Below are 20,000 nucleotides of genomic sequence, written 5' to 3' on the forward strand. Positions count from 1 at the left end.
GTGACCTTTAAGCTAAGCGAAGATGGCGAGAGCGGCGGTTGCAGCTAAAAATACCATGCATGCATAGAAAGATTTATCTCCCAAACACATACTGTACATACAGCCCCCCCCCCCCCTCTCCCTCTGTCACAGTATACACCATGTGTCCCTTGCAGTGCCCATAAACCAGCTGCATATAACCATATGATGCAATGCCTGTCCTCAAAATGGCCCAAATTATCATACTATTCAGGGGTGGTGGCTCTAGTTACATCCGTGTGTAACTAGAGCTGTATAGGCCATTGGTAGATGAAATGTTGTGCAGAGCTGACTTAATAGATTCATTCAGAAGTGAGGGCGAAGAGCACGGTGTCTTCCTGACACACCTCAAGGTCAAGGTAAACAAGGGAAATCTGGCTTGGGCTTCCACCCCTGCTGTAGCCACACAAAAAAGTGATAAAAACAAAAATACATAACAGAGGTGACACAACATTACAGAAGTGCACATGTATATAGTGCGATTAAAGTATTTTTTAAACCTGATGTAGCTCCACTTTGGTTTGCTGTACCTTCTACCAGAGGGCAGAAGTACACACTAAAACACACTAAAACTAGCAGCAAGAATTAAAGCGCTGAAAAAAGTTGAGGCCAGCTCAACTTGGCAGCTAAACTGTAGTTGTCAGACAATAGTTTGTCAGACAAATGTTGGTGGCTTCCACTGGTGGCTTAATTCCACTAAAAATGACTTGTAGTCTGTCGCTGATTCCCACTTGTGTGTGAATCCAACATTAGTGTGAATTCAGTCCCCCCAAATGTAAATAAATAGACCAATATTGAAAATTATAAGACGGTACTGATTTATGGGGTGGAGACAGTCTCTTCCTTGACGGCCATTGGTCCAGTGGTTTCCAAGTAGCTGTGTAGAGTAGACACAGATAGAACAGCTGAGAATCAGATGAAAAGAGAGGAGAGGAGAAACTAAAGAAAGTGATAAGTGAGACAATACAGTGTGCACACATGTACTGTACATGCTGTCCTACATGGCAGCACTAGCTTAGTGCTAGCATGCTGCTATGGTATAAAAATAGCCCTTCACCATCTCGAGGGGACTCACATGCATTCTGTACATTCTGACCTCCATACATCACTGGTTCCCAACCTGTGATGTACCCCACATGAGTTATGAAATACCCGTTGTATGTACCTGCTGTCAGAGTTCTCCTTGATTTACACATGTGTCCCCTGAAGGCCCTGATATGCCCTGCATACAGTATATCGGTCCCCTGAGGGCCCTGATACGCCCGGCATATATCGGTCCCCTGGGGGCCCTGATATGCCCGGCATACAGTATATCGGTCCCCTGAGGGCCCTGATACGCCCGGCATACAGTATATCGGTCCCCTGAGGGCCCTGATACGCCCGGCATATATCGGTCCCCTGAGGGCCCTGATACGCCCGGCATATATCGGTCCCCTGAGGGCCCTGATACGCCCTGCATATATCGGTCCCCTGAGGGCCCTGATACGCCCGGCATATAATTTGGGGCTCCTTGGCATGAAAAAGTTTAAGTCTTTTTACGCACATGCACACGCTCGTGCGCACGCCGAACATTCCAGAACTTTAAATAACGGCACTCACAATAGTCTGAGGACAGGCTAGTGGTGTCTCTCTCTGTCTATTTTCAGTCCGGGGTCACCAAATGGCTTGTTATTTCAAGGCAGAAGACCACCGGCCACTGTTAGACAAACTGTTGTTGATATAAACTGAACTTCAGTTTAGGGGTGCACCAGTTAACCAAACTAATCGATTATTAAAAAATCACACCTGTTTGAACTGTGAAGTGACTCAAGTGAGTCATTCAATCACAATTGCGTCCTCACTTTTTATCCTCAATTCCGTGGTACACACAGACACAGAAAGCGTGCTCAGCCAATCAAATCCTCGCTATGGGGTACACACATTACTCAGCCAATCAAATCCTCGCTATGGGGTACACACATTACTCAGCCAATCAAATCCTCGCTATGGGGTACACACATTACTCAGCCAATCAAATCCTCACTATGGGGTACACACAAACACACAAAGCTGGGCATAGGAGCGCCCCTCAAAAAGAAACTCCACGGATGGTGCATGCAGCCTTGTCAGGCATCTATGCAAATACAATTGGCCTGAAGCCAGGCTGACACAATTATAACCCCAGTCATTCTGTAAAGAAAACTAAGTTACACATACACTGTACGAAGACAGACAGTTATTGTGGTCAAATTGAGATCTAATCATCACATGGTGGGATTTAAGTGGTTAAGGAGTTCCTGTCTAGTTCCTGTCCATAAACTTTATTTAGAGTGTGCCTTCAGCAGCTTTCGGTGATCATTTTGTACGTAGCTATTGTGAAAATGCAAAATGGAGTTGTACAGAAGTTCCTTTGTACCACCAGTGGTCCTTGAGGAGGTTTGAGGAGGTTTTTTCCCACCACTGGGTCCACGTGTGTCTGATGTGTTTTTGTTTGTATTGTAGATTTTTATCACGTTGCGCTGCTGTAGCACATCAGCGGCATCACGACTCAATTTCCCTTCTGGGATTAATAATGTATTATGTAATCTCATCTCATCTCGTCTCATTGTCTGAAGAATAGCCCTACTGTCCCTGCAAACCAAGCAACACAATGAGTGTTACAGTAAATGTACGAAAACAGGAAATGTGGGGAAATGTCCCACGTTTGCCAAAAGACAGTAGGCCTAATCAGATTTCTTTACCCAGATTTGTTTGTTTTTCTTACTGTAAGTAAAAGTAGAAAAACCACAATGTAGACATTCTGGGTGCTATGGGCCGGCTGTTTTCCCTTCGGACTCTCTCGTTCCCAGGTGTTTCGCCCACGTTTGAAGTGGTTTTGAGGTTAGGTTTATAGGCATTAGTTCTGTGAGGTTAGGGTTAAGGTAGGCATTAGTTCTGTGAGGTTAGGGTTAAGGTTAAGGTTGGGGTTTAGACATATATGTTTGTGAGGTTAAAGGGATATTTCACTTTCAAATAAAAGAAACATTTAAAAAATGTAATACAAATTGGATAAAGGTAATGGAAAAATCACGGCCCCCTCACACAATAGAATGTTTTAATATATGAGGGAGCCGTGATTTTCCATTCATTTTGTAAATGTTTTGTTTTTTTTCTTATTTGAAAAGGTGCTCAGCTGGGGTTCATATTCTCATCATGCCCAGCAGATAAGAGCCCTATAGTTCTTCACTTCATCACTGACTCCAGTTCAGTTGCACCCACACATTAAATTGTGTGTATTTGTTGTTGTATTTGTATGCATGTATAAGCCCTTTAAGGGTTTTTTTCTCTCTTTTAATGATGAGGAGATTATGTGCGATTGTTGTTTTCAGGCTTAACTCCTTCTCTCCCTGTGCCTCAGATGGCCCAGCTCCTCCACACCTGCTGCTGGCCGCCTGCCAACCAGCCATACATACAGCATTCCATACTTTCATTCATTCTAATTTTGGGCGGTTTGCATTGAATGAAATACATATTGCTTGTTAATCTGGTTTGATGTGCTTTTTTGGTGTTCTGTAATGCAACACATCCTAACAATCTGTTCAAGTCAAAGTCCTGTATTTGAATACTTGCAACATGCACAATGTTCAATTTCACAGTTTTGTTTCCAAAATGTGTCAATAAAAAAAATCGAGCAATCTGCTCCCTGTGCCTCAAGTGCCTTTTTACTTGTAAAACTGTGAACAATGATTCTGATTCAAGTCTACTACTACAGTGAAGTCGGTTCACGGAAGTTGTTGTAGGCTATTATCTGACGAGGTACCAAGTGGGCAAAACCTATACTAAATTGTTAAATAGGCCAGGGTCAATATAAGTAAAATATAGCCATTCCATAAGAGTATCTTATTATTCTTTTTCACAAATAATACAAACAGCCAATATCATATTTAAAGTTATGAATCTTGAACCTCACTTACACCGAAGGCAACTAAAACAATTGTAAAGATTGTTTGCTGTAGTACGTAAGGCAGTGTGTTTGAATCTGCATACAGGGCTCTCGCCTTGCCCTCCCACCCCTCACGGCCAAGGAAGTAACATAATCATATTATCATTACATTTTTAACCTTAAAAAAAAGGTTTATACTGGAAGTCAATGTTGGCTGAATTGTCTGAAACCTTTCCCAAATATGGACATGACCAATGTGACGTCATAGTACTGCGATGACATAGATAGTACTGATGTCACAGATGACTGACGCCAAGTATCGGCATCAAATTCTACCAAAAGTAATAATTATGCAGAAAGTCCCATTACAAGTTTCAAAATGTATTAAAAGAAATTGTATGAAGTTAGGGGCGTTCTTATCATACATCATCAATGTTCATACATCACATTCCGCCAATCGGCTGAGCACATGATGACACAGCACTGATGCGCCAGTGATGTATGGCTCATAATGTTATGTCACTGCATACGTCACTACGTGGGAGGCCATATATATATCACTCTGTGCTTCTTGGTGGAGCAGTATGCGAGAATATTCCCTTGTCCGGTCTAACGATGTTTCAAGAGATGTCTGTACCCATGAATGGCTTTCATGATGCCATGGAACAAATGCCAATGGACATGGACACCCAGGACGACCAGGAGAATAATGCTCCCGACACCAACTACATTGTAGAGAACCCGACCCTGGACTTGGAGCAGTATGCGTCCAGCTATAGCGGCCTAATGAAAATCAGGAGGCTCCAGTATCTAGCCGAACATTGTCCCATGCTCCGTGTCGAGGCCCTCAGGATGGCGCTCACCTTCGTCCAGAAGACACTGCACGTGGCCGTGTACGAGGAGATCCACCGCAAGCTGGTAGAGGCCAACCGCCAGGTTCAGGGAGTCCCCTCGGGAGTGGCAGACACCCCTCCGCTAGACACGGCCTGGATCGAAGCTGCCAGGAAGAACGCCACGCATAAACTGGAGAAACTGGCAAAACTGGCCAGTGACCTCAAGAAGGGAAACCAAGGGGACACGGACACCAAGGACAGCATGGGGGAAGTATATGATGACCTGGTGGACCATTACATCGACTGCGGTGACCTCGGCCAGGCCCTCAAGTCTTACCCCAAAGCCAAAGAATACCATACCAGTGAAAAGCACATGATTAACATGTACCTTAACCAAATCAGGATCAGTGTTTACATGAACAGCTGGGTTCACGTACTGAGCTACATCGGCAAAGCAGAGTCCGCTCCACAAATAGCCGACCGAAAAGGAGAACAGCGGGATATGGCAGTCCACACCAAGCTGAAATGTGCCGCTGGCCTGTCAGAGCTGGCCTCTCGAAAGTACAAAGCAGCCGCCAAGTTATTCCTGCAGGCCTCTTTTGACCACTGTGACTACCCAGATGTGATCTCTGGCAACAACGTGGCTGTTTACGGAGGCCTGTGTGCGCTGGCAACGTTCGACAGAAAGGAACTCCAACGGGACATCATCAACAGCAGCTCCTTTAAATTGTTTTTAGAGTTGGAGCCTCAGCTCCTCGACGTCATCTTTAAGTTCTACGAGTCCAAGTACGCCTCCTGCCTCAAGCTTCTGGATGACATGAAGGACAACCTCATGCTGGATATGTATCTTGCCCCTCACATCAGAATACTGTACACACAGATCAGGAGCAGAGCTCTTATACAGTATTTCAGCCCGTATGTGTCGGCGGACATGACAAAGATGGCGCAGGCCTTCAACACCACGGTGCCGTCTCTGGAAGACGAACTAACTCAGCTCATACTGGAGGGACTCATCAACGCGCGCATTGACTCCCACAGCAAGATTCTGTATGCCCGGGATGTGGACCAGAGAAGCACGACCTTTGAAAAGTCTCTCCAAATGGGAAAGGAGTTCCAGAGACGAACCAAAGCCATGATCCTCAGGTCAGCCGTGCTGCGCAACCAGCTCCAAATCAAGAGAGACGGCGATCGAGACAACTACAATTACTACGGCTGCGACAGTGATTCTGGGTACTGAGGAAGACGCCAGTCAGTCACTTTTTTCTGGAACAGACCAAAGGCGAACCCCCTTGAAAGGACTGCACTGACCTGGTTGCACAGCTTGTCACTTATGCATGCAATTTTGAGATACACTATGCAGGTGTGCATTGTACCATTCCATCACAGAGGGGGGAGTGTGGGAATACACTATGTACCAACACGAAAGCATATGTATATGAAAAATATTCATCATTCATTCATCATAATAAGCAGTCAAGTTTTTTTTTAGAGGGGGCAGTCGGGCAGAAGATGAAGATGTTGGTGATGAGGACTGGGAGGATCTACACCCTCCCTGGACCAACGGTGGGGGGCTGGGCAGCAACAGCGAACACTAGGGGAAAATGTGTAAATTGTGTAAAAATAAATAAATAAATAAAAACATTGAAACGTTGAGAGGGTCTGACGCGGGCACATAAATTGGTGAACCAATAGGTAGCCAGTTTGAAACCTCACCTATAGTCCTCAGAAAGGGCTCCTTCCCAAGCCTACTTGGGAAGGAGCCCAGACTAAACGTAGCCTAGACTGCATTGAACCCGTTAGGCCTGATTAATGCATAAGACAAACAAAAGGTCCATAGACTTGGCTGCCACATGAAGTCATGTCCGAAAGCCAGACGTTGGAGGGGTTAGTGACCCTCAAAAGGACAGCAGGATCAAAACGTAGTGTTTGCTGTGAATAACAGAATGGAGCATTGAAAAATGCAATCTACCAGTCACAACATGTCACAGTGCTAAACGTAGTGACGACAAAGTAAAAGTCCACCCTACAACCGGCTGGGGTAATATGCCCCATTGAACATGGGTTAACAAAAAAATAACAATTAAACACACTTCACACATCAAAACGCCAAGCTAATAATAGTAATGAATTGTATTTATAACACATTATTTAAACACCAATAAACTAGGAACATTTGCAATTGAGAAAGTAAAGAGTGTGTGGGACGATTTTAACAGTTTTAATATATATTCTCTATTACAGCACAGCATTGTGCAACTGTTGTGCATTTGGGTAACACTTGGACAAAAGGTGAAAATGACAAAATGACAACAGTCATGATGGTGTTAACACCATGACTTTTGTTGGTGTATGTGAAAATCCACAGACTTATATGAGCTGCTTTACAATGTGATATTCAGTGAAAATCTTTGGACACCTTCATGTTTGACATTACACACCATTTAGGGCTGGGCTCACTTTTGCGAGGCTGGACATAAAGGCATAGTTATGTTTTACAATGTATTTACTGTATGAGTCAAATTCTTCTAATTTTATTTTAATTTTTTGAGAGAGAGAATACACGGAGTCTAATGGAGAATAACCCATTAAACCCGGGAAAGCATCTTTCGATGGCTATTCAAAAATAGCAGATATACAAGTTGACAGCGTGTCACTTTGTGCCACACTGCAAGCTTGAACATCTGCTATTTTTGAACATTCTTGAAAAATCCTGAAAGGGCGAGAACTACTGATTTTGAAGGCATTTTGTAGAATCGGCCCTCAGGTCTTAATGGTATGAAAGGAGAAAAGACACGTCAGAGGTAGGATGTTAGACTCAGGAAGAACAACTGACACGCGTTGCAGTGCAGTGGTCAATACACTAAAGCATGTTGCAGTGCAGTGGTCAATACACTAAAGCAGTGCAATCCAAACCCATGGGGCCGTGGGGGAAAGTGGGCCTCCAAATAATTGGCAAAACATTTAAGATTGTAATGATAATATATCATTCGTATTAAAAGAAAATGAAATAATGCTATAAAAATGACGTATTTCTTCTTGAAAGTGTTTTCATTTGGATACTGATAAATAGGGCCTACCGGTACGTTCGTTCTATTGATCCATCGATTGATTGATCGTTAAAATAAAGTGAGCATGAAAATGCAGACAGGTTTGATAACCCTCCCCCATCTGATGTTACTGTAGGTGGTCAGATAGGCAGGGGATTTTTATGTGGTCCCTGATCAAAGAAAGGTTAGGAATGGTCGTACTTTAAAGCCTAACATGTCATTTTACTGTCATCTGGGGACCACCATAGAATCATGTGGGTCCCGACACACAGATTGAACCACAGCTCTAGTAGTGTGATAGCTGCAGATTGCATAGAAGACACACTGTTATTGACTCAATTAGTTGAAAATAAGATCTTTCTTTATGTTGGCTGACAGTCGTTCAAAGAGCACCTTCAGAAGGCATTTTGATCACTCGGTGGAGAAGCCAAACTGCTAAAAAGTGCTAAAATCTTGAGAAATACTATTAAAAGAGTAAAAGGCAGGATGCAATTTGTGACAACAACAGCAGCCTAAATCAAAAAGCTAAGTTGCACAGCAGCCATATTGGAAAGAAAATGCATGGGCCGCCCTACTTCCTTCACAGGTGCTACCAATTATACTGTAATGAAGGCTCTGTTCCATTCCAGTCAGGATGGCTGATGAGACCAATGATGAGGCCAATGAGACCTATTAAGGATCTGGTCCCTGTGCAGACAGCGAGCTTGTACATCTGCTATTCCTGAACACTTTTGAAAAATCTTAAAAGAAGGCATTTCGACCTCAGGTATTAAAAGTTAACCTTTTATTTGTATTTTAGATACAAGGTTTCTGCCCGATTTTGCTAGGCAAATGGGACTGCATTCTCCATATGCAGACCGCGGCCATCTTACCATATAAGTTAATGGCAAGGTGCACGCTACCTAGGTGCAACTACCATTGGCAGCCCATTCATCCAAACAGAAAAGTCCTATGTGATTGTATTAAACAACGTCAAACTCACCCACATTGCAGCTGTACAGAAAGCTTGAATTATTCTCTTTCTATCTGTTTGTTTCATAAAAGTCCACTGTATACATGTTGTGAGCTACTTTGTGTCCTTGCAGATGATTCTTTTTCTACGTGCTGGAGTTTGGAAGTGCTCGTTAGCACTCAACTGCCCTGCCTGTACCACCTGTTTTGAATTAGCACATAATGCAAGAGGCAGCAAGACATTGCTTTACTGAGTGCTTAACGAGTGCTTCCAAACTCTGATGGAAACATGGCCGCGGTCTGCAAATGGTCTATGGCCTGCAGACTGAACAGATCACCTGTGAAAGATGTAACCCTACTATTTAAAAAAAGATGTATTACACTGCCCTACAAAAACACACAATGGTAACTACTCGTGTGTGCTTTTGGAGAGGGAGGCCATAATGTATACCACGATGCCGGGACGGAGTTAACCACTGGAACCTATTCTGGGCATGTCATAATAGGCGAATATTGGGGGTGAACTATGTGGTTAAGATTTCATAACAACAGATTTTATGCCGGGAGACAACACCACTGGTGCAACAGTGATACTTTGTGTGGCAGGGAGAATTGTTTTCCTCAGTTATCCTACTTTTGCAGCATGTCCATTCGGCTTGTATGGACCTTTTATGTAACATAAAACGAAACAAAAAAAACATTTGAAGTATCGTATTCTTTTGCTTTCAGCTCTCGTCGTCGCAGGGAATGATCGACAGCATGTTCCTATACATTAAAAAGAATAAATAGAAGAAGAAGCCGACCATTGAGAGTAGTGGTTTTCAACCCTTTTCATATCAAGGCCCATAATGTATTGGGCATTTGAGCCACGGACCACCATTTGATGAGATCTAGCCTCTCTGACACAAAACGTCGAATATTGTCCACAATTCCATGCTGTATTGGCATTGGTACCGCATAGGAGATATGACAGGCAAACGTAGATCAAAAGAATAATTTCCTACATTATATAATTGTGTAAAGTTCTTGTAAATTAAGTAATGCAGATGTTTATCAATAGTATTACTCTTGAGAGCATACCATGAAACCTATGGTTTCATTTGACACTCTCAAGAGTTAAAGATCTAATAAGGGTCCATTTGGTTACCAACTCTCATTTAGCTGGGGATCACCTGGAGCCCCCTCAAGGACCACTGGTGGTCCCCGGACCACTGGTTGAAAACCACTGCTCTAAGCAGTTCAAATAAAGAGCAACATCAAGGCCTACAGGAAAAACGAGTCAGAGGGAACTAATTGTGAACTCTGAATATGGTGTAGAGTAGACAATATCAATCTCTGCTTCGTCATATGGCCATGTCACTCGCCAAAAAAGTCTGAAAATGAACTGAAAAGGCGAAGCGTCATATTCTCGGCTAGTGGCTGTATGATATGATTACATATGAAGTAGCTCTCGGAGCAGTGGCGTACGGTGGAACATTACAATTAAAACGTTATTTTTCAAGCTGGAGTAACAAACAAACAAACAACCACAGGCTTAAAAAAACACATTCAGCCCTCGCACCCCTAGTTTGGGAATGCCTTTATAGGCGAAATGTTCTCAGAAATGGCCTATAGGGCTATTTTAATTGATACTCTGTTGTATCCCGGCGGGCCGGCCACTTCCAAGTGGGACCAGAGACGAGGGTGTGGCTACACGACGACACCGAGATTTGAGACATTTGATGATGAATGCAAAAATACAAATCAGGCGTTTGAGGCACATTAACAGTCAAGGGCTTTTGTCTATTACGTTAGAAGTGACTCTTGTAGTGGCCGCCCCGCTTTTAAAGAATCCTTCATGTAAAAAAAAGGCTCCGAAGCAGATTCGGAACGTAATGCGTTTCCTTCAGAGCTGAGGGGGGGGGGGAATAGTTTGTCAGTTCCCACGCGTCCATTAGCGCCCCCTATAGCAGCACGTCTGCAACGTCACAGCGACGTCACAGCGGTGGTGGAACGGACAGAGTGGGCGTGGCCTGGAACTAATCCAGGAAGCAGCGACGGAGGCAACGTCTGATGGGGATGGTGATGACGGCGGTGCTGGTGGTCGACCGGACTGGACGACATCAAAGGGTGCTCCGCTGCCGACCAGCCGGGATTCCCCGACGATGGCGACAGTTCCGGCGGCGACAGACTCTCGGACAGTCGTACCAGGAGCTCCTCGCCCTGCCGCGCGCGGTCGTCCAGGTGTCTCTGGCGAATGAGGAGTGAGGGTTTGGCGTGGATAAAGCGGCGGTAGTCGCCGAGGTGCGGCGCGGCGAGGCAGGCGGACAGGATGGAGTGGACGACGCGCTGCCGGCGCTCCAGGTTCTCCTTCAGCTCCCTGGCGTCCTCCGTCTGGCTGATCAGCTGACTCCTCTTCTGGCCGAGGGAATCCTGACGGAGAGAGACAGGCTGTCAATCATTTACAACTGTTTTTATGCCAGTGGTTCTCAACCTTTTCAGGCTGCACCTCCTAAAATAATCCTATTTGAACTGGGAACTCCCCCACCCTGACATTTTGTTGCAGTTGAGGCATGCAATTAGTTTGACTGTAAATATTGTGAAAATTGCCGATCTACAAGCTCACAACACACGCAGATTGGCTATTTTCCACAATGTTTGATTCTTGATTGATTCTTATATTATTAGAAAACTTGGCAAAAATGTTTTGATTACATTTGATGCAGCTATGATCTTTTTCTTCAATTTTTTGTATACGGACGGAAGGAAGGACGGACGCACACACGGACGGAGTGCAAAACATACTCTTCCCATGCCTTTGGCCTGGTGGAGACAATAAAGGCGAAAGCCACAAAAGAAAAGCAAGCACTATAAGCACGTCGCTGCGCGACATGTTGAGAGCTTGTAGATCCGCTATTTTTCCCTTAAAAGTGCCCTTTAAGGGTATTTCAGCCCCTGACTCTCTAATATTCTCTGCATGTCCGTGGAAAGGAAGACATACTTCTGCTATATTCCCTCACCTTCTCCTCAGCGTTGTCCTGTGAGTGTTCTTGTGTGTCGAGAGCAGACAGAGCTCTGTCTATCCGAGCCAGACGACCACACAACGACAGTAACAAGTTGACAATCTTCTCCAGGTCTCCTAAAAGAAAGTACAACACATCATCTCATCAAGATATTTACGTTGCGTTATGTTTGGCACATCCCAGTGACGAAAAACAACTGGATAAAGTTCCAGTACTGAACATTGTGGTGTTGCAGTATAAAGGACACAGCGGTGCCGGTGTATCATGACCGGGTATACAGCATTTGATTCTGTGTAAATGTTTGTCAGGTGAAACCTGACCTATAACAGCTCATGAAATGTAAGTGACCTAGTCATCAATGGGAGTCTGACCCCATGCCGCCTAAGCCAAAAAAAATCATGAAAAGAGTGCAAATCTTAGTTTGAATATATAATTTCACAGCCAACGTTTTTTAACTCAAATCGATGCTTCTGGAGGGGTCCCCATGGAACAACATATTTCCATGAGGGTCGGCAGCCAATTACATATAATTTTTGGGGTCCTTGACAGGAAATAGTTGAGAAATATTGATATGGAAACATACGGTTTTTCGGAAAACTGGATATAGAAGAAATGTGTTTTTGTAGAATCTGGTCTCAGGTCTTGAAGGGTCAGTAGTGTGGTTCATACCTATGAACGTGCGGTACTTGTCCCTCTCGTTGGCTTTGCAGTGCTCGTGGACCAGGGCGTCCAGAGCGCTCCCCAGGCTCTGGTGTGACCTCTGCTCCTCCGACAGAGCATCCTTCTCCCCCCGGAGGCTGGCCATGGTCAGCCGCAGCGCCTCGCTCAGCTCCACCTGGTGGACATGACGACACGCAACGGCTTCTGACAAATTTCTTTTTTGTAATTATTATTATTTCAAAACATTATAAGTATAAACCAGGGGCGAAATAAACCTTTTAGTAGTAGTAGAAAATAGCCGATAGACTGTACAAGCTCATAACGCATCACGTTGTGAGCTAGGTCCCTGGGAAACATCAAATTTCTATACGTTAAAACGTTTGGGAACCAGTGGGCTACTGTTAGCAATACTGTATGTGTGTATGTCCCTACACTAATAATGTACAATGGAACCTGGGACTGTCAGGGCCTCTGATGATTCGGGCCATTAATTTGTCCTAAATGTCCTCTTTTTTTGTCAAATATGTTTTTATTGAACAGATAAATTATTACAAACATTATAATATGAAATACTTTTTTTTATGAAACAAAATTAAAGAAAAGATAAAGACAAAAAAGACAAAGAAATCCCTTAACCCTCCCAGCCATACTGCTCAGTGACATTGCATACTATATAATAAGATGATAGAAATCTCGTGGAAAACATCTGAAAAGAAAATGGCGTACAGTCAACCATATCAATGGTATCCTGTCTATTAATCGTTTCTACTCAGGTAATGGACAAGGGGCAGCCAAATCTCATCAAACTGTTTCTCCCTGTTTCTCAGGAAATACCTTATTCTCTCAAGATGAAGTGTACTAGTCATTTCATTTAACCAGTGCTTAAATGCAGGAGCCTCTTCCTTCTTCCAGTGTGTCAGAATTAGTTTTTTCGCTGTAACTAAATGTCCTCTATATGCATACTGTCTTCATGTATGGTTTGCACAACACCTGATACCATGAATTGGTACTTGGTACAACCTTCAAATGATTGGTACTACTCACTAATGCTCATTGTACATTGTACTTGTGCCTGTACTTGTACCTGTATCTGTAACAATGACAAATAAACCTGATTCTGATTATGCGGTGATGACACATTCATTTCTGTCTACTCTACGTTTCATTGGTGGGATATGGCAGTTTAGAAATCTTGTTTGAAATGACAAAACCTGACTACCGATGATGTCACTGGTAGGCACGTTGCTGAACTGTCGCTAGCCCTCCTCTGAGATACAGATTATTAAAGTGGTGTAGATCAAATAATGGGCATACGGCGAGATTGCCACAATTGTCGGCATGTATCATTCCATCGTGACTTTGACTTGCGCGTACGGCCCGCTCAGATCTGTGAAAATATTTAGACATGTGAGCCTATTTTATTTCCAAGAATGACAAGCAATTAAAATCAAGCGATATGGAAACAATCAAACATAGCCTATTTGAAATGTTCTAATAATAATTAATTAGCATTAGTGAGGACCAATTGAAGATAAGGTTGAAAATGGCTGAAGTGGTTCTTTGAAGGTGATAATAAAAGTGATGATGATGGTGGTATCATTCGGTAGTATACAGGCGCCGTGTATCTTACCTTCTGTGCGTTGAGATCGTTCTCCTCCTCGTCCAAATCCGTCTCCAAACCTCGCTCTGCGACTGGACTGTGCGTGCGTCCATCAAATGAGACGCCATCTTGGATTCTACAGAGGAGATCAACACTGTTTACAGCACTTGTTCTCGACATCAGGCCTGATGGCTGATCAGGTCAGACAGCAGGAGGCACAGAATGTCGGGAAGACATCATATTTTGGCCAAACGTCAACTTTCCAAGGCCACGACCCAACCAAAATAATCATAGTGAACTAGGGACAGCCTATTGACAAGCACTTGTAGGAGTTGAGGTATGAGAGAGGGAGAGGGGGTGAGGGAGAGAGAGAGAGAGAGAGAGAGAGAGAGAGAGAGAGAGAGAGAGAGAGATTGAGAGAGAGAGACTAACCCTGTGACAAATCACAATGCAAAGTTCACCTAATGATCAACTCTGTTCTCACAAAAGCCTTTTGACACAGAAACCCATCTGTTATGCCAGGACTGGCCACCAGTCAGCAGTATTGTTCATGTTTTGCAGCTGGCTCTAGCATGTCTTCAGGTTACCAACATGTCTACACAGTACAGTACACACACAAATCATCTACACATAGTAACACATGGATTTTACTTTACATTTGTAAGACAAAGAAGTGTAGGCTATATCGTCTCTGTCAATGAATGCATACATTCAAGACAAGACAATATATAAATATACACCACAAATAAAAACCCCAGCAAAGTACTTCAATTCTATAAAAGGTATGCCTATTATTTTATTGCCTAATTCTAAATTGAAACAGGTATATTAAGTAAATGGTTAAGAAAATGCCCACACCCTCTCTGTTTTCTTTTACAAACTAAGCCCTGGTGAACAGATGATGTCTGCAAAGAATGTTTCTTTTGATTTAAGGAGGGGCAGATAAACACACGTCCACTAATGAGAATGTTCCTCAAGGACATCCAAACAACAACATGGACTTACTTCCTCTCCATGACTCCTCTTTCTTTACTTCAGTGTTTTAAGTAGATAATTGTGATATAAGTGGGGTTTTTTGTATTATTATGTGTTAAATTCCCACGTTTGTTCATTAACAGGGGTCTCCATGTCTGTCCAGCTCTTCAGTAAACAAGAAAATACATGTTCAGGTCGGGATAAGAATTTCATCCAATCAGAAGAGAGAACTCATGAAGGACACACGACGCAGTGAAATTGGAAGTGATGAAACTAATACATACATGGGAAGACATATGTTCTGTTTACCACAGACCTGTTACGGAACACGCAATATGATTACTATAGAATTATGTTGCTTTAACTGTTCAACAATAAACTTGCTGTTTTATTAACCAATATCACTTATAGCTCTTCTTTTTTATTTTTTTTCTTAATTTTATCCCACGATTTTGTAACCCCTTTTTCACCCCTGTGTCAATTATCTAATGTGATCTACACACCCTCCGCCAACCTAGTCCCCATATATGAGGGACATGGGGAGAGCAACGGACTTGAACTCATGCTTCCTTCATGCCTGAGTGTCCAAGTTGCTCCTTTACACCTGACAGGGGGAGTTTCCCTAGTTGGACGTAGTGCATGGAACGAACACGTTATTCCAACCAGTTCCTTTCCCCTCCATCAGGCACCCCGGCTGGCCAGGGGGAGGCAGTTTAGTGACCAGGATTACTGCATGTTTTTTGTGAGGCTACCTACCATAGGGGACACGGGGAGAACATGCAAACTCCACACAGAAAGGCCCTTTCGCCAACCCCGCCTCGGGTATGGGCACTGATGACACGGAGGAGGAAACACACCGCCAGCACCCACAGCATCCAGAGCGGGAATCGAACCCAGGACCTTCTAGCTGTGAGGCGACAGCACTACCAACTGTGCCACCGTGCCCCCACTTATAGCTCATTTTAAAGCAAGTGAGTGATGTTTTAGACAAGCAACAGGCTCTCCTAACCCAAAGATACACTGATCTCATTCCCTCCAGATTCTGCAGAAACATGGCGATAAATTCTATTCTAATGTTATGTCACCAAAAGTTGTGACTCCCTATGCTCGTTCAATACCTCCATAGAAGAGCACCTGCAACTGGACCTAGACAAGTCTTGCAAAAAGTAGCTTGCAAAAATAAATGACCCCTGATGTTTTTCTGTAAATATACTTCTACTGCTCCTAGTATTGATGATCTCTTGTATACTATTGTATGTCTTTATATCATATGTCTTGATGAATTCAATATACAGTACCGCAATGGAATGAAAACAAGAATGTTTAAGACATTTGGCATTTTGATTGGCATGTGATTCAGGCTTAATTAATCAAAGCAACGACATACACTTAAGAGTTTAGGTCATTATTACCTGTCATCCAATTGGCTGCTGTTCCTGCGTTGCCATGCCGACCTCCCAACCAATCCGCTGCTGGGGAACAGTTCCTCCATGAGGTCCAGGGTGCTCTTACCAAGCCAGGTGTCCAGGATGGGGGCCAGAGAGGGATCCCTCGACACCTGCATAGATGGATAGATACAGTAGAAATGAGAACCTTTTTCATATCAAGGACCATTATTTATTCAGCATTTGAGCCACAGACCACCATTTGATGACATTTAGCCTCTCAGAACCAAAACTTATAATATTTTGTCCACAATTTCTGTTGATACCATAGGAGAGATAACAGGCCAAATGTTGATCAAAATAACAATTCTTCTACATTCTGTATTTGTGTAGACTTGTAAATTAGGTAATGCAGATATCTATAAGGGTCCATTTGGTTACCAACTCTCCATCATTTAGCTGGGGACCACCCGGAACCCTCTCAATGACCACTGGAGGTCCCCAGACCACTGGTTGAAAACCACTGATATAAAATAAATACTAATAGATGCCTCATTGGCCGGCACTTCGTTGGAGCCATGTGTGTCCGGCGTAAGGAAGAAGTCAAGCGGAAGTGCGGAAGGTACGCTGCGCCACTGCCACTGAAGTGACTACTGGCCAATCACAGCGAGTCTTTTCCAGCACTTATCAATTTAATCCAATGAGCTTTATTAGCATGAGAAAACAAATGTTTACATTGCCTCTGCAAAAGCTTGCCTCCTATGGAGATACACATGCCCCAGTAGCTAGGTGTCAATGTTGTTAATATAGTTCAGACATTTTCATTTTCGTTTATTTTGTTTTGAACTTATGTCTGTCAATTTCAGCACTTTTTAATTAGCTGGTTTGCTAGTTTAGTTTAGTTAGTATTTTAGTAATGTTGTGAAAATACTTTTTTTTGTAGTATTTAGTAACATTTGTTACACTTAATGGTTACAAAACTACTACCTAGTTTTGTAAACATTAAAACCGGGAAAGCAGCTCAAAACATTTTTGAACTAGTGATTTAGAAGGCATTTGTAGAATCAGCCTCAGGTCTTAATGGGTTATGTAAAAACATGCAAGTACTTCTAAATAAGAAAAAGAGGTTGCACAAAAAGGTAGCACATCCAAAATTCAAAATAAATGGATGACAAAGTACTCACATTTCCACTTTGTTGTTGGCACACACACCCAAAAACGCACGCTTGCGTGTTTTCGGTTGTGAGCAGCGATGCAAATGATCGATTCATTCATAATATGATAATTGATAACCTTATCGATCGATTTACCGTTAGTTGATAAGTAGCGTTTATTTTTTTTAAATCTGAGAATCTTAATTTCCCTCAATAATGTCTAATTAATTGTTAACTGTTAAGTTTAATTGAAGAATGTCTTATTGGATTGGTTAACATCCCTTGGTCAGAGCATGTGCTTACTCCTTCCAACGCTGTCCCTATAGCCACTCACCAGCTGACGGGCCAGCGCCTCCACTCGCAGCTCCTCTGCAGAGCTCTCCCTCCTGGGCATGGGGAGGTACTGGAGGAGACCCACACTCTCTCTGTCCTCCTGGGAGTCCGCTGGGCTGGGAGGAGGTGTGACGGAGGAGGAGGTGGTGGTGGTGGAGGAGGAGGCCAGGGGGAGGAGGCTGACCACAGGGGAGGAGGGAGGGAAGGAAGAAGAGGACGACGATGAGGGACGCGACGAAGGCGAATGGACGGAGGTTCTCCTTTCCGAAGGCTCCGGGTCATCGATGCACTCGGAACTGAGAGAGAGAAGAGAGAGACAGAGACAGAGACAGATAAGTCAGTGGTTCTCAAACTTTTTCATGTCAAGGACCACCAAATTAATGTATGTACAGTATGTATTAATGTATTTGGCTGCGGACCCCCATCTGAATATATTTTGTGCCAAAAAATGGCATCGGTCGGTCTAATCCAAACCTTAACCTCAGTAAAACTATGTCTAAACCTAACCTCAGTAAAATTATGTCTAAACCTAACCTCAGTAAAACTATGTCTAAACCTAACCTCAGTAAAACTATGTCTAATCCTAACCTTAACCTCAGTAAAACTATGTCTAAACCTAACCTCAGTAAAACTATGTCTAATCCTAACCTTAACCTCAGTAAAACTATGCCTGCCAGGAAGCCAATCAGACACAGGTAAGGCGAGTCTACCCTATAACGTCGGTGGAGTCCATAAACACGTCCTTGAGGGGGTTTCAAGAGGTCCCCAACTAAAAGGTTGATAGTTAGGAACCAAATGGACCCCTTACGAGTCACAGAGTTAAACGGAAAGCGTTGAGAGTCACTGCTCTAAACCACACCTGTCACTGAATGGCTGCCCAACGTCATGCTCCAGCTGACGTGGGGCGGGAGGTGGAGGGGGCAGAGGTGGGGCGTCGTCCTCTGTGATGTATGTCTCTCTGATTGGTGGAGCAGGACGGGGAGGAGGCGGCGGTGACGGCGGCACAGAAGGGACCTCAAAGAACACCTCGTCAAAGCTCTCCCCCGATTGGCCAACACAGGGCACCGTGGGATGTGATAGGCCGGATGAGCCGGAGAGGCTCGACTCGGAAATACGCAGAGAGGAGAGGTGGTGGTGATGGTGGTGGTCGGAGTAGAGGGAAGGCGGGGACGTGCTGCGTCGGGGGGAGTGGTGGTGGTGATGGTGGTGGTCGGAGTAGAGGGAAGGCGGAGACGTGCTGCGTCGGGGGGAGTGGTGGTGGTGATGGTGGTGGTCGGAGTAGAGGGAAGGCGGAGACGTGCTGCGTCGGGGGGAGTGGTGGTGGTGATGGTGGTGGTCGGAGTAGAGGGAAGGCGGAGACGTGCTGCGTCGGGGGGAGTGGTCACCTTGGGCCACCTCTTCCTCAAAGCGCCCTTCGTTCCCGCTGTCAAAACTGAGCGGTCTTTCTCCGGGAAAGTCCCTCTGAGTGTCGACGCTCCCAGAGTCACTCAACCTCTGTTTGAGGTGAACGTTCAGACTCGTCCCCGTCCCTGGGTTCTCCTCCACCGGTCCAGCACTAGCTCCATTAGCACTGGCCACGCTAGCTCCATTAGCACTGCTGTTACCATCGCCACCACCAGCAGGAGAGGAGGTAGCCTCCCTGCCAGCGTCATTAAATATGCTAACGGCACCGTAAACATCTTTGCTGAAACCATGGCCATCGCCCTCCGCTGTGCTTGTCCGTGGCGAACATGGGAAGGCGATGGCGTCCAGGTTTGCTTGGCTCAGTCTCTCGCTGGCGTGCCAGTCGGAGTTGGCACCGCCGCCGCCACCAGGGGGTGAGAAGGGACACGGCAAGCCCACGGACGCCGCGAGGTTTGAGGCGCTGAGGACACGTTGGCGGTCCGTGTTCCGCTGTCTCTCTCGACGCGTGACGGCCAGAGGATGGGAGAGCGCCGGGTCTAGGAGGAGAGAGGAGGTGTCAGGTCATTAACAGGAGGTGAGAATGAGTGTTGTCACACAGCTTAGATCAAGGCCAGCCTTTTCAGCTGGAGACCCGAAAGAGAAATTCGGTATCTCCACAGGACCTAGATTTGAATTAATTACTTAACCCCTATTCAAAAAATAGTGATGTGTTTCCACCAGGGTGTTTTGAATTGCTT

General features: G+C 44.5%; 2 protein-coding genes across 2 annotated transcripts in view; one reads left to right on the forward strand and one right to left on the reverse strand.

Moving 5' to 3' along the window:
- Positions 1-4,588: 4,588 nt before the first annotated feature.
- On the forward strand, positions 4,589-6,119 carry LOC308309963 (COP9 signalosome complex subunit 1-like; the record flags this gene model as incomplete). The annotated part of the gene is made up of 1 exon (XM_080755969.1): positions 4,589-6,119. The coding sequence occupies one exon, from the start codon at positions 4,589-4,591 to the stop codon at positions 5,987-5,989; it is 1,401 nt and encodes a 466-aa protein (XP_080612095.1). The 3' UTR covers positions 5,990-6,119.
- An 812-nt stretch (positions 6,120-6,931) lies between these two features.
- shroom3 (shroom family member 3) overlaps positions 6,932-20,000 on the reverse strand; it is a 71,756-nt gene continuing 58,687 nt past the window's right edge. Inside the window, exons 23-29 of the mRNA XM_080755585.1 lie at positions 18,719-19,799; positions 17,861-18,155; positions 16,400-16,545; positions 14,043-14,148; positions 12,422-12,587; positions 11,750-11,868; positions 6,932-11,162 (exon numbers count right to left, since the gene is read on the reverse strand). Of these exons, the coding sequence (XP_080611711.1) occupies positions 10,716-11,162; positions 11,750-11,868; positions 12,422-12,587; positions 14,043-14,148; positions 16,400-16,545; positions 17,861-18,155; positions 18,719-19,799 (2,360 nt within the window). The 3' untranslated portion in view covers positions 6,932-10,715. The remainder of the gene's footprint in view (positions 11,163-11,749; positions 11,869-12,421; positions 12,588-14,042; positions 14,149-16,399; positions 16,546-17,860; positions 18,156-18,718; positions 19,800-20,000) is intronic.

Source organism: Protomyctophum bolini (genome assembly GCF_963924005.1).
Source record: "Protomyctophum bolini genome assembly, chromosome: 22".
NCBI lineage: Eukaryota > Metazoa > Chordata > Actinopteri > Myctophiformes > Myctophidae > Protomyctophum > Protomyctophum bolini.